The 13,952-nt window shown below is 44.0% G+C and overlaps 1 protein-coding gene across 3 annotated transcripts in view; it reads left to right on the top strand.

The window, feature by feature from the left end:
* Nucleotides 1-13,952, top strand: part of TSPAN4 (tetraspanin 4) — a 1,044,908-nt gene that overhangs the window by 990,153 nt on the left and 40,803 nt on the right. For all 3 annotated transcript variants that reach the window (XM_030201255.1, XM_030201256.1, XM_030201253.1), the window contains one exon: nt 2,062-2,163. In XM_030201255.1, coding sequence (XP_030057115.1) covers nt 2,062-2,163 — 102 coding nt within the window. The remainder of the gene's footprint in view (nt 1-2,061; nt 2,164-13,952) is intronic.

The raw sequence follows: 13,952 nt of genomic DNA, 5'->3' as shown, positions 1-13,952 counted from the left end.
GCAAAACTGCAGCGATTTTAAAGCCCTAGAGAGTGGATTTGAATTTGGCTTACACCTTTTTCAGTAGTAGCTCAAGGTAAGTTTCATTCAAGTAAATTAAGTCTTTCCCTGTCCCAGGGGAGTTCACAATGTAGTTTTATGCATGAGGCAATGGAGGGTTAAGTGACTTGCCTGAGATAACAAGCAGCAGTAGTGGGATTTGAGCTGGGCACCTCTGGATACCACAGCCAGTGCTCTAATCACTAGGCCACTCCACATCTAAGCCTAGGCAAATATCAGAGATAAAGATACCTGGCTGCCATAGTCAGACCAATCTAGAAGGAGAAAAATAGGAGCATTAACAGTAACAGCAGCTGCTCAAGATCGGTGCTGTGACTAGGCTCAGGCAGTAAATAGCAGTGCGGTACTTTTAATATTAGCACGCAACCATTTACTGCCCCATTAAAAAAAAAAAAGACCTTTTCACCCGCTGTGGTAAAAAATGGCCCAGCAGGCGCCAATTTCATGCTTCCAAACTAGCACAGGCCATTTTTTACTACAGCTTAGTAAAATGGCCCCTTAACTTTTTGTTGACTATGCTCTTCAGAACCGCTCCGTTTCACAGTTCTGTTTCTTCAGGAGCCACTGATAATGTGCATATCGCTAAGTATTCAGAACCAAATGTCTCCACCCTTCTCTTCTCATGATGGTGGAAATCGGGAGCCTGAAAATAACTAAGCACCAATTGTGCTGAAGTCTTTACCTCCAATTAAAATTTAAAAAAAAATACATGAAAATTAATACTATCTAGAGTGCTTTATATTGGGTTTATTGTTGAGAATTTAAAGTCTGAGAGCCTGTCTAGAATTGAGGGGTCCTTTTACTAAGCCGCAGTAAAAAGTGACCTGCAGTGGTGTGGGCAGGCCCTGGGCCATTTTCTTTTTTTTACCGTGGCTGGGAAAATGGGCTTTTAAATTTTTTTAATGGGCCGGGAAATGGGCGTGTGCTGAAATTATAGTCTACAGAGCTTTACAAAGGATAGGACCTGCATATCTGGGCACATACCAAGGTCTTTGCAATGAGTTTTACTCACTGTCCCATCATTTCCTGGGATTCATATTAGAGAATGACACGGGAACAAAGTTTGTCCCTGTCCCCGTGGGTTCTGTCTTCGTCCCCGCAGGCCCTGTCCTGATCTGCAGGAACCTTGAACAATTATGATTTTATATTTAAATCTTTTTATTAAAGTATAGAAAGGAACAATATGCTATGCAACTGTTGTGTATAAATTAGAAATAGAAAACAATAACAACAGTGAGCAGCTATAATAACCCTCCTCACCACCACCCTCTACCCTTCCAACCCCAACAATAGCTGATTTCTACTACCCTAAGGAATCCTAATCCACCCTGTTAAAATGTCCAGAGGTACAAAATACAACCTGTTCTGTATGCCCTAGAGGGGAGAAATATGCCCTATGAAGCTGTTATGACTTTTTAATCTCTGGATGACTAAGAAGTCATCAGCAACCTCAGGATTCAGACTAGCTCTCCTGTCTTCTACAGTCCTTCCTGCAATAGAAGATGTATTCTTAGAAGATGTGCTGGTAGCAAGAGGTACAGGATTCCCCATGCAAATTTTGCTAGTTGTGGCCAACATGTTTGCTTGTTTTTCAAAATATCGTTGTCTGCATCACTCAAACATAAATAACAGTCCAGTTCATTTACAGGCTTCAAAGTAGATCTGTTCCCATCTCCACCCCGTCCCCGTGGGATCTGTCCTCACCCCATCCCCACAAGCTCTGTCCCCATCCCTACGGTTATTGCGGGTCCCTGTCCCCATGTCATTCTCTAATTCATATTAAATGCACCAGGCATAAGGTCTTTAGTTGTGTGCGCTCTGGAATGCGCTAGCCCTGGAAGTTAAATTGGAGCTAATGTTTGGCTAAGTTCAGATGGATTGGCAGGCTCGTTTGCCATTTGATAGAGTGCAAGAAGGCTTTGAAGATACTCCTGAACATCTAGGTAGGAATGTTAGTGCTACTTTAGCCTTCATATATATGTTTTTTTTTTCCATTTTCAGATTGACTCATATGCTCGGCAAGACCTGAAGAGGGGCCTTCATTTGTATGGGACAGAGGGAAATGTGGGTCTAACTAATGCATGGAGCATTATTCAAACAGATGTAAGTCTGAAAGATTTTATGATCTTTTTTGTATAGCTTTTACTATGAGTATTCAGTTTTCTGTGATTAAAAAGGAGGCACAGGACTTGATCTTCTATCACTGGAACATAAAATGGATGGAGAATTCAAACCACAGAATTGATTCCCACGTGATCATATGACTAGGAATCTCATAAATTTGTACACTCAACCTCCAGAAAGCTTAAGCAGTATCTTTAGACTGCAGTACAGTGAAACACTGCTTGTATACTCACCATTAATGCACGGGTGTGAATTATACTCAACAACATGTCTCCCAATGACACTGGGTTTAGACACAGGACTCATTTCTATGTGATGTATCGTGGTACTGTAGTCCTCGATGCCCAGGTTTTTTTATCAGCAGCCTCCCATCTGCCTCTGGAGTAATCTTACAAAAGTCACCAGAAAAGCACGCCCACAGCAAGGTTTTTGGTGGCCTCCTGCTTGCCTCCGGAGTTGTGAGTGGTTCTTTGACAACTTTTGTAAAGCAACTCTGGAGGCACATTTGTTTGGTGCGCATACGCACCCAGTTCCAAGGTCTTTGCCTCCAATCTACTGCATACCATCAGTGTGACGCTGTATTAGCAGTTGAAAAATATTGAACACATATTGCTGAATTATAAAATAACAGAATGAATGATAACCTTAACAGCCTTATAATAGTATCCTGAAAGGTTACGGGAAAGAACTGGTTTTTGACTGTAGGGGGAAGTTATCAACATGGGCTACAGTTAAGATGGGTTATTTTACTTTTAACGCCAAACTGTCCTAGCTATCCTTCAAGGAATTCCACCTCAAAAGAGCTTTCTTAAGCCTATTCTCTTATCAAGCCACCAAAACCTAGAACTTCATACCAACATTTGTGCTTAATATCAATTGCTCTACTTGGCTCCACACTATTTAAGAACTATATATTTTCATAATCTATTTAAAAATTGATCTACTTACATGACCAATTAAATATGTTAATTTGTAGACCTGTTCTTTTATAATATTGTATTAGTCCACTGTTAATCTGCTCCTACTATATAACGATGCCTCGTCTTATTATTATAAATTATTAGGAAAGGGATGGTAAATAAGACCAAAAATACTATAATGCCTCTGTATTGCTCCATGTTGCGACCTTACCTTGAGTATTGAGTTCAGTTCTGGTCTCCTTATCTCAAAAAAGATAAACCAGAATTAGAAAAGGTTCAAAGAAGAGTGACTAAAATGATAAAGGGGATGGAACTCCTCTCATATGAGGAAAGGCTAAAGAGGTTAGGGCTCTTCAGCTTGGAAAGGAGATGGATGAGGTCTACAAAATCCTGAGTGATGTAGAACAAGAAGTGAATCAATTTTTTATTTATTCCAAAAGTACAAATTTTAGGAGACACTCAATTAAGTTACATGGAAATACTTTTAAAACAACTAGGAGGACAATATTTCAATTAATAGTTAAGCTCTGGAACTCTGCCAGACAGACATGGGAAAGCAACTGCTTGCCCTTGGATTGGCAGCATGGAATGGTGCTACTATTTGGGTTTCTGCCAGAACTTGTGACCTGGCTTGGCCACTGTTGGAAACAGGATACTGAGCCAAATGGACCACTGGTCTGAACCAGTATGGCTATTCTTATGTTCTTTGTATCGCTCCATGGTGCGACCGCATCTCAAATATTGTGTTCAGTGTTCAGTTCTGCATCTTTAAAAAGTTACAGTGGAATTAGAAAAGATACAGAGAAGGGTGACAAAAATGATAAAGGGGATGGGACGACTTCCCTATGAGGAAAGGCTAAAGTGGCTAGGGCTCTTCAGCTTGGAGAAAAGACAGCTGAGGGGAAGATATGATAGAGGTCTACAAAATAATGAGGAGTGAAACAGGTAGAGGTGAATCACTTGTTTACTCTTTCCAAAAATACTAGGACTAGGGGGCACGAAATGAAGCTACAAAGTAGTAAATTTAAAATAAATCAGAGAAAATGTTTCTTCACTCAATGTGTAACAAGACTTTGGAATTGATTGCTAGAGAATATAGTAAACGTTAGCTTAGTGGGGTTTAAAAAAGGTTTGGATGGCTTTCTAGAGGAAAAGGCCATAGACCATTGTTAAAATGCACTTGGGGAATATCCACTGCTTGTTTCTAGGATAAGCAACATAAAATATATTGCACATTTTTGGGTATCTTGCTAGGTACTTGTGACCTGGATTGGCCACTGTTGGAAACAGAATGCTGGGCTTGATGAACCTTTGGTCTGTCCCAGCATAGCTATCATTGGTTTCTTTGTTCTGTAATCCTTTAGAGGTGTGAACAGAATACAAGTCCCTGTGGTAAAATAAAGTAAACTAGGTCTGATTGCATAAAATGGGACCAGTGTGAAAATAGCACGAGTTTATGATAGAACAACCCATCTTAAAAGCAGCCCACATTGATAACTTCTCTGCTGACAGCAAATTTGTCTCTCACTGAGTTATGTATTGTGGCACAGTAGATGAAATAAGATACTAGGGATGGGCTGTCATTCTCAACAACATGAGAAATGTCAACTACATATCCCATGTTGTTGCATGCAGTTAAAAAACAAAACAAGCAGAACCCCCCCCCCCCCCCCCGACATTTTGTGTTTATTTTTTTTTCACTTGCTGATAACACAACAATGATTTTGCTACTGAGAGAAAAACATGTGATTTATACTAAATTGAACCCGCTGATTCCAAATATGAAGTCTGAATTTGCCTGACACGTCTAGATTTTAAGTTATACATGCAAAGCCTATTCACTTATAATATTAATGCATTATATATTGGAAATATTCCAGTGGACATGCGCGGACCTGTCCGGACGCGCTCAGACAGGTCTATTGGCTGATGTCAGCAGTAAGTATATAAGGCAAGATGGATAGACGCAAATGTGTTAATAATCCGGATAATTTCTGCTACATATGTGGCAAATACACTGATCAGCGCAAGAATCTGACAAAGCGAGTGCACCTTGCTTACAAGTATTACTTTGACTGTCAAATTGGAGATCAAGATAAAAGCTGGGCACCTCATGTTTGTTGCACTGTGTGTTACTCTGGGCTAACGCAGTGGTTGAATGGTAAAAGGAAAGGAATGGCTTTTGCAGTGCCGATGGTTTATCGCAAGCAGAAAAATCACCATTCAGACTGTTATTTTTGCGTGACTAAAATCGCCAGAAATTCAAAGAGAAACAAGTCACAAATTGTGTATCCTGTGAGTCTGCTCTTAAACCAGTACCACACAATGTAGAGAATCCAGTGCCTGCCCCTCCCACAGCAGGAACAGCAATTGAAACTGATGCTTCTGATCCTGATGAAGAAGAAGATGTTGATTGGCATGATGTATTTCCTGATCCAGAACAACTGGAGGGTCAGCCACATTTGCTGAGCCAATCAGATTTAGATGATCTGGCAAGAGATCTGTCATTATCTAAAGAAAAGTCAGAACTGCTAGCTTCTAGACTTCGGGAATGGAATTTGCTACAATGAAGCACCACAACTTCACACTTTCGTCATTGACACACCAAGTTAGCTGCATACTATGCAATCATAGGCGCCTGGTATCAGAGGCTTGGAGAGGCTTAGCCTCCCCAGCCGAAGATCGGATCGTGATGACAACAACGCCCGGGGCTCGCTGCTCGTCCCAACTGCCCGCCCTCTTCTCTCCCCCAAGATCCCTTTCCTTTTTTTCTTTTAAATTTAACTCCAGTTCAGCAGCGCAGCAACAGCGTCAGTGAAAGCACTCCCAGTAAAAGCGCTTCCCTTCGCTCAGTGTCCCGCCTTCTTCTGACGTCATGACGTCAGAAGAAGGCAGGACACTGAGCGAAGAGAAGCGCTGCCAGACTCGGAGGTAAATTTAAAAGAAAAAAAAAAGGAAAGGGATCTTGGGGGGAAGAGGAGGGTGGGCAGTTGGGGCAGGGGAGAGAGGGAGATGGATGGGATGGCAGGGCTCAGGGAAAGAGGGGAATTGCTGGATATGGGTGAATGGAGGGGGGCAGGGGAGAGAGGAGCATGGATGGGAGGGCAGGGCTCAGGGAGAGAGGGGAATTGCTGGATATGGGTGAATGGAGGGGGGTAAGGGGCAGGGGAGAGAGGAGCATGGGGAGGGCAGGGCAGGGCTCAAGGAGAGAGGGGAATTGCTGGATATGGGTGAATGGAGGGGGGCAGGGGAGAGAGGAGCATGGATATGGGTGAATGGAGGGGGGCAGGGGAGAGAGCAGCATGGATGGGAGGGCAGGGTTCAAGGAGAGAGGGGAATTGCTGGATATGGGTGAATGGAGGGGGGCAGGGGAGAGAGGAACATGGATGGGAGGGCAGGGCTCAAGGAGAGAGGGGAATTGCTGGATATGGATGAATGGAGGGGGCAGGGGAGAGAGGAGCATGGGTGGACATGGATGGGAGGGCAGGGCTCAGGGAGAGAGGGGAAATTGCTGGATATGGATGAATGGAGGGAGCAGGGGAGAGAGGAGCATGGGTGGACATGGATGGGAGGACTGGGCCCAGGGAGAGAGGAGAAATTGCTGGACATAGAGGGGAGGGAAGGGAAGAGAGAGGAAGGAGATGCGATGAGGGAAAAGGAAAAGAGAAGAAAAACTCTGCACATGGATGGAGAAAATAGGCAGAAGCTGGATCCACTGGACAGTCAAGTCTACGGAGGACCCAGCTTTTACTTACGGATGTAGGACAAGAAATGAAGAAGAAAGGCGGAAAGTAAAGAAATAAATGGAAAGGAAGCCCTGGAAACGGAGTTAAGAGGACAGATAGCAGCAGAATGAGCAGGGACTGTCCTTTATGTTAAATTGTACAGCGTTGCGTAACCCTAGTAGCGCTTTAGAAATGTTAAGTAGTAGTAGTAGTAGTAGTAGCATGATCAGAAAAACAAAGTCACCAGACAACAAAGGTAGAAAAGATCATTTTATTTTCATTATAGTGTTTGGAATATGTCCACTTTGAGAATCAGGTGCTCAACATTAAAAGTTTATATTTATTTACTTATTTATGGCATTTTATCCCACATTAAACATGAATTAGGGTGTTTTGTGGCTGTACATGAGAATTGTGATATTATGATCCCTTGTTTCATATTGTTGACAGTCTGCATTTTCCGTATGGGTGGTATACTGGTGTATTAGGTTCTGCCCAGTGTAATATTTATGGTACAGTATGCATAGTGTTTTGCAGTTGAGCGATTGTGGTTAGTATATGCTTTGAGCAACCACTTTATTCTTTGACATATGATACAAATCTAATATCTAAATTTAATAAAAGGTATTAATTGTGACTTTTATTTTTATTTTTTTTTCTGTGTGTTATCAGACAATTATGGATTTAAGCTCCACCCCTGGCCCCACCCCTAACCCGCCCCCTTTAGCCTCCCCAAACTGTTGGGCCACCGACCGCCTATGTATGCAATGGAAAGCGATGTCTGTTTCTGTACTAATATAAATAGTCTTATGATGGAGTTAGATGGTACACATGTTCCCGATGAATGGAGGCTATTCATAGACTCTAGCAAAATGAGTTTGAAAGCTGTCTTGTTGCACAATGGTAACAAAAAACCATCTGTTCCATTGGCTCATGGGGTTGGAATGAAAGAGACCCATGCTTCGATGGAGTTAATTTTGAAAATGATGAAATACTTTGAACATAAATGGAATATTTGTGCTGACCTGAAAGTGGTAGCACTGCTGCTTGGCCTACAGTTGGGGTACACAAAGCATATGTGTTTCTTGTGCCTATGGAACAGTCGTGATGACAAAAATCTGTACAAAATAAGACAGTGGCCTTTCAGAGTCGAGCACACAGTTGGTCGGTACAATGTACAACACAAATCACTGGTCGATCCACTTCAAGTTTATCTTCCACCACTTCACATTAAACTTGGTTTAATAAAAAATTTTGTAATTGCACTTGATCGTGATGGAAACGGTTTCCAGTATTTGAAGGAGATGTTTAGCACACTGAAAACTGAGGCTAAAATAAAGGCCGGAATTTTTATTGGCTCCAAAATCAACAAACTAATGCATGATGACACATTCAGAACAAAACTCAACCCTCTGGAACTTGCAGCTTGGGATGCATTTGTGCTAGTAGTGCAGAACTTCCTTGGGAACAGACGAGCTGAAAACTATGCTGAACTAGTAGACAACATGCTTAAAGCATATGAACAACTTGGCTGCCGAATGTCATTCCCATCTTGACTTTTTCCCACCCAATTTGGGACATGTAAATGATGAACATGGAGAGAGGTTCCATAAGGACATTTCTACAATGGAGAACAGATATCAAAGCCGCTGGAATCCCAACATGATGGGGGACTACTGCTGGTTTTTGCATCAGGAAAATATGACCGGTCACAAACGCAAAAGCAGATGCCTGAAGCATTTAACAGTACTGGGCCTTGCTGAAGTAAGACTTTTAAACGGGAATACGAGACTTTTTTGAAATTTTGTTATTCTATTACATTTTCATATACTGTTTACTACGAAAACTTTGATGTAGATCAGGTAATTGTTGGAGTAAAACTCGTTCTGTAAAAAATTATTCCATGCTTTCCAAGTGCTTAATTCATTTGGGCAAACTTATGCATAGCAAAATTTCCTGACGTGTTACAACAATTCTGACTTCGGATTTGGAATACGCACACTGAATTTAGTATAGGACAAATGGTTTTTGCCCAGTAGCACACGAAAAAAAAAATTTTTGTTGTGCTATATACTACTATATAGTGCACACTGTTTTTTGAATAGTGCATGTATTCACAAATAACGCACACTTTTGACGACTTAGCTCTCATAACGAACAAATGTCCAAAAAAAAGAACAAAACAAATATTCCTGGAAGCAACACAGAAACGACATGAGTGAAAAATTTCCAGCTGTCCATCCCTAAAAGATACAATTGTGAGAGATTTTGAAAAAAAGCTGTTAATAATGCAGTCACCTGCACATACCATGATCATCAGATCCAAAGGGGCTGCAGGAGTTTTCATGATAGCTTTAGCAGGGGAAACAGTTGGGGAGAGAGGGATGACTACAGTCTAGTCCAGGGGTTCTTAGCCCTTTCCTCAGGACACACATAGGGACTCATTTTCGAAAGAGAAAAACATGCAAAAAGTGCCATAAATCACCATCTGGACGGATTTCTTCTCAAAAAGTTCAAATCAGTATTTTCAAAACCTGTTTTGCAGACATCTATCTATGCATTTCATCTGCAGTGCGTCCACATCATGAGGTATGTCAGGAGCATTTCAAAGGCGGGCTTTGGGCATGCCTAACACTTGGACATTTTGCAGCCATAATGGAACAAAACAAAAATGTCCAGGGCGAAAACGTCAACGTTTTGGTCTAGATCTGTTTTCAGAATGAGTAAGGCACAAAAAGGTGCCCTAAATGACCAGTGATCACCGGAGGGAATCAGGGATGACCCCTTCCACCCCCCCCCCCTCCAAAATGTGAATAAAAATAGTCTCACTAGCATCTACGACAGCCTCAGATGTTATAGCCTGGTCCATTAGAGCAGCATGCAGGTTCCTGGAGTAGTACAGTGTTGGGTGCAGTGCACTGTAGACAGGTGGACCAAGGCCCATACCTCCCTCTACCTGTGGTGGAAACTGTGAGCCCTCCAAAACTCACCAGAAACCCACTGTACCCAATATAGGTGTTCCCTTTACCCATAAGGGCTATTGTAGTGGTGTACAGTTGGGGGTGGTGGGTATTAGAGGGCTCAGCAGACAAAATAAGAGCGCAATAGTGATATGTGTACCTGGGAGCTTTATATGAAGTCCACAGCAGTGCCCCATTGCTCTCCTGGGATATCTGGGGGATCAGTCTGCTAAAAAATGCTGGCCTCTCCTACATCCCAATGGCTTGATTTTTCTACATTTTTCACTTGTATGTTTTGTTTTCCGAAAATGGCCCAAAAAGATAAACACGCAGAACACAAAACCTTGTTTCAAATGGTATTTCTGAAAGAAAAAGGTAGACATTTTCCTCAGGATTCTATATATCATGCTGAGATTTCTGCATGGAAATTGATGCATATTCCATAACAACGCACATAGCTTAATTAGTTAACAAGCTAAGCAGTGCTGATAATTGGATGTTAAGCATTAATTAGAATTTACGCTAACTACTTGCTATGCGTATTCTATAATGTTGTGCATGTAAATTCTAAGTCACATAGTTGAAAAGTGGGCATGGAATGGGTAGATCGTGGGTGTTTCTCAAATCTATGCACATTGTTATAGAATATTCCTGCTCTGTGCTTAATTTAGGCATCGGGGATTTACACCAGGTTTTAGTTGGCATAGAGGGGCATAATCGAACGGGATGCCCAAGTTTTCCTGGGACCGTCCTCGCAGGACGGCCCCGTGAAGGGGCAGGGAAACCCATATTATCGAAACAAGATGGGCGGCCATCTTTCCTTTCAATAATACGGTCGGGGACACCCAAATCTCAATGTTTAGGTCGACCTTAGAGATGGTCGTCCTTAGAGATGGTCATCCCCAGTTTTCGGTGATAATGGAAACCGAGGACGCCCATCTCAGAAACAACCAAATCCAAGCCCTTTGGTCGTGGGAGGAGCCAGCATTCGTAGTGCACTGGCCCCCCTCACATGCCAGGACACCAACCGGACACCCTAGGGGGCACTGTAGTGGACTTCAGAAATTGCTCCCAGGTGCATAGCTCCCTTACCTTGGGAAAGGGAAATGGGACTTGATATACTGCCTTTCTGAGGTTTTTGCAACTACATTCAAAGCAGTTTACATATATTCAGGTACTTATTTTGTACCAGGGGCAATGGAGGAAGTGACTTGCCCAGAGTCACAAGGAGCTGCAGTGGGAATCAAACTCAGTTCCCCAGGATCAAAGTCCACTGCACTAACCACTAGGCTACTCCTCCACTGAGCCCCTCACCCCCCCCCAAAAAAAAAAACCCACTCCCCACAACTGTACACCACTACCATAGCCCTAAGGGGTGAAGGGGGGCACCTACATGTGGGTACAGTGGGTTTCTGGTGGGTTTTGAAGGGCTCACATTTACCACCACAAGTGTAACAGGTGGGGGGGGGGATGGGCCTGGGTCCGCCTGCCTGAAGTGCACTGCATCCATTAAAACTGCTCCAGGGACCTGCATACTGCTGTCATAGAGCTGGGTATGACATTTGAGGCTGGCATAGAGGCTGGCAAAAATTTTTTAAAACATTTTTAGGGTGGGAAGGGGTTGGTGACCACTGGGAGAGTAAGGAGGTCTGTGAGTTCCACAGACTACATCTGCCAGATGGTAAAAACTGTCATAGCACTGACATCCAGTGGCCTCCAGATAGGCCCACACGGTGTTGAGACTCTCCAGCGCTCTTGCAAAAGTGACAGGAGGTTGTTGAATTTCGTCAGCATGTGCCTCGCTGCTCATTTCATCATCATCATTTATCATGTATTTATTTTATATATCGTTTCTTATTGCTGTTGCAAAACAGAATGGATTGCATTAAAAAAAAAATATATATATATATAACTCATACAAACAAACAAACAAGTAGGAACTCCAATCATTGATAGAAAAGCACAGCAAGCCATAAATGACAAAGAAGGACATAACTAATAAAAACACAATTAACTAAATTAAATACAGTTTAGCCTAAACTTTTACACCTTCCCTACTCTCATAGGTTCTGTTCAATAAAGTTTGTGAAAAGAAAAGTTTTCAAAAGTTTTCGAAAGTGAATGTAGGAATTCTCTAATCTAATCTGTTTTGGAAGTCCGTTTCAGAGAGTGGGAGACAGAAAAAAGAACGCCAATGCACGTGTAGATTCCCATCGAGCCTTAGCGGGCGGAGGAATGACTAACCTATTATCTGTTAGCGATCTAAGAGTCCGCACAGGACATCTGTTCCATCATCAGACGTTGTTGCCTGCGTGTAGGCGCATATCTCCATATCAGTGCTGTCTTCAGCTGTTTGTAGATCATAATCAACAGCTACGTAGCGATGGAACTCCTCTTCAGTAACACCAGCTGGGATGTCAATAATCTGTTCATCTGACGCGTTTGCAACAGCTGCATCTGTTTCGTCCCTCTCCACATCCTTAACAAAGCTTGCCCGCTTGTAGCAGTTCACAATGGTTGCCTGTGTAACATGAGTCCAGGTTTCTTTCTGCATATGTAGGGAATCCAACAGTGATAGATTACGAGCCAGTTCAACAGCACATTTATCCTTGCCAGTGTGGTCATCCATAACCAGTGGTGTGCTGGTAAATGTTTAACAACAGGCTCTCTCCCCGGTCCCCCTCTGCCCCCCCCCCAAATTGCAGAGCTGGCTATAGCTGGGGAGAGAGCCTGGGGGGGGGGGGGCGGCAATGCATTACTCCAGGAAAAAAAACTTAAATGATCCCAGGTTCCAATCTAATTCATGTTGAGCACCTGATTCTCAAAGTGAACACTATAATGAAAATAAAATGATTTTTTTCTACCTTTGTTGTCTGGTGTCTGTTTTTCTGATCATGCTGGCCCAGTATCCGATTCTGCTGCTATCTGTCCTCTTAACTCCGTTTCCAGGGCTTCCTTTCCATTTATTTCTTTCCTTTCCTCCTTTCTTCTTCATTTCTGGTCCTCAGCTTCTGCCTATTTTCTTCATCCATGTGCAGTTTTTCTCCTCTCTTCCTTTTCCCTCATCTCATCTCCTTCCTCACTCTTCCCTCCCCTCCATCCATGTCCAGCATTTCTTCTCTCTCCCCTCCTCTCCATCCACCCATGTCCAGCGACCCTTCTCTCCCCCTGCCCTGCATGCACCCATACCCAGCGACCCTCCTCTCCCCTGCCCTCCATGCACCCATACCCAGCGACCCTCATCTCCCCTGCCCTGCATGCACCCATACCCAGTGACCCTCCTTTCCCCTGCCCTCCATGCACCCATAGCCAGCGACCCTCCTCTCCCCTGCCCTGCATGCACCCATACCCAGTGACCCTCCTTTCCCCTGCCCTCCATCCACCCATGTCCAGTGACCCTCCTCTCCCCTGCCCTGCATGCACCCATACCCAGTGACCCTCCTTTCCGCTGCCCTCCATCCACCCATGTCCAGCAGTGACCTTCCTCTCCCCTGACCTGCATGCACCCATACCCATCGACCCTTCTCTACCCTCCATCCACCCATGCCTAGCGACTCCCTTCTCTCCCCTGCCACCCCCTCCCGAGTTGTTCAGCGAATTCTCCTCCCTCCCTCCCTCACCGACCTGACTCTGAGTCACCCTGCCTTGTCCTTCGAATTCTTCAGGGCAGGTAGTTTTGCCTGCCCACTGCCAGCGCTGACTCTCCCCCGCCGCCGGATCGCGCTTCAAAATGGCCGCCGAGACTTACAAGGGCGGCCTCCAAGACTTCAGCAGAAGTCTCACGAGGCCGCCTCTGGAAGTCTTGGCGGCCATTTTTAAAGCGCGAACCGGCAGCAGGGGAGAGTCAGCACTGGCAGCGGGCAGGCAGGACTGCCTGCCCCGAAGAATTCGAAGGACAAGGGTGACTCCTCAGAGTCAGGGTTGGTGAGGGACCGGATCCGGAGGGAGGGAGGAGGGAGGGAGGAGAGCTGGCTCGCGCTTTTAACAACCGGCTTGCAAGTCGGAAGAAAATTTAACAACCAGCTCTTGTGAGCCGGTGCGAGCCGGCTCCAGCACACCACTGTCCATAACGCTCATCAGACGACGTAGCACAAGAGCCTGATAATGTTGTTTGAAATTGGCTATTAAGCCCTGATCCATAGGTTGGATCAGAGAGGTAGTGT

Source organism: Microcaecilia unicolor, chromosome 4 (assembly GCF_901765095.1).
Source record: "Microcaecilia unicolor chromosome 4, aMicUni1.1, whole genome shotgun sequence".
Taxonomy (NCBI): Eukaryota; Metazoa; Chordata; class Amphibia; order Gymnophiona; family Siphonopidae; genus Microcaecilia; species Microcaecilia unicolor.
The sequence above is the reverse complement of the archived record's forward strand: the minus strand, read 5'-3'. Positions and strand labels throughout refer to the sequence as shown.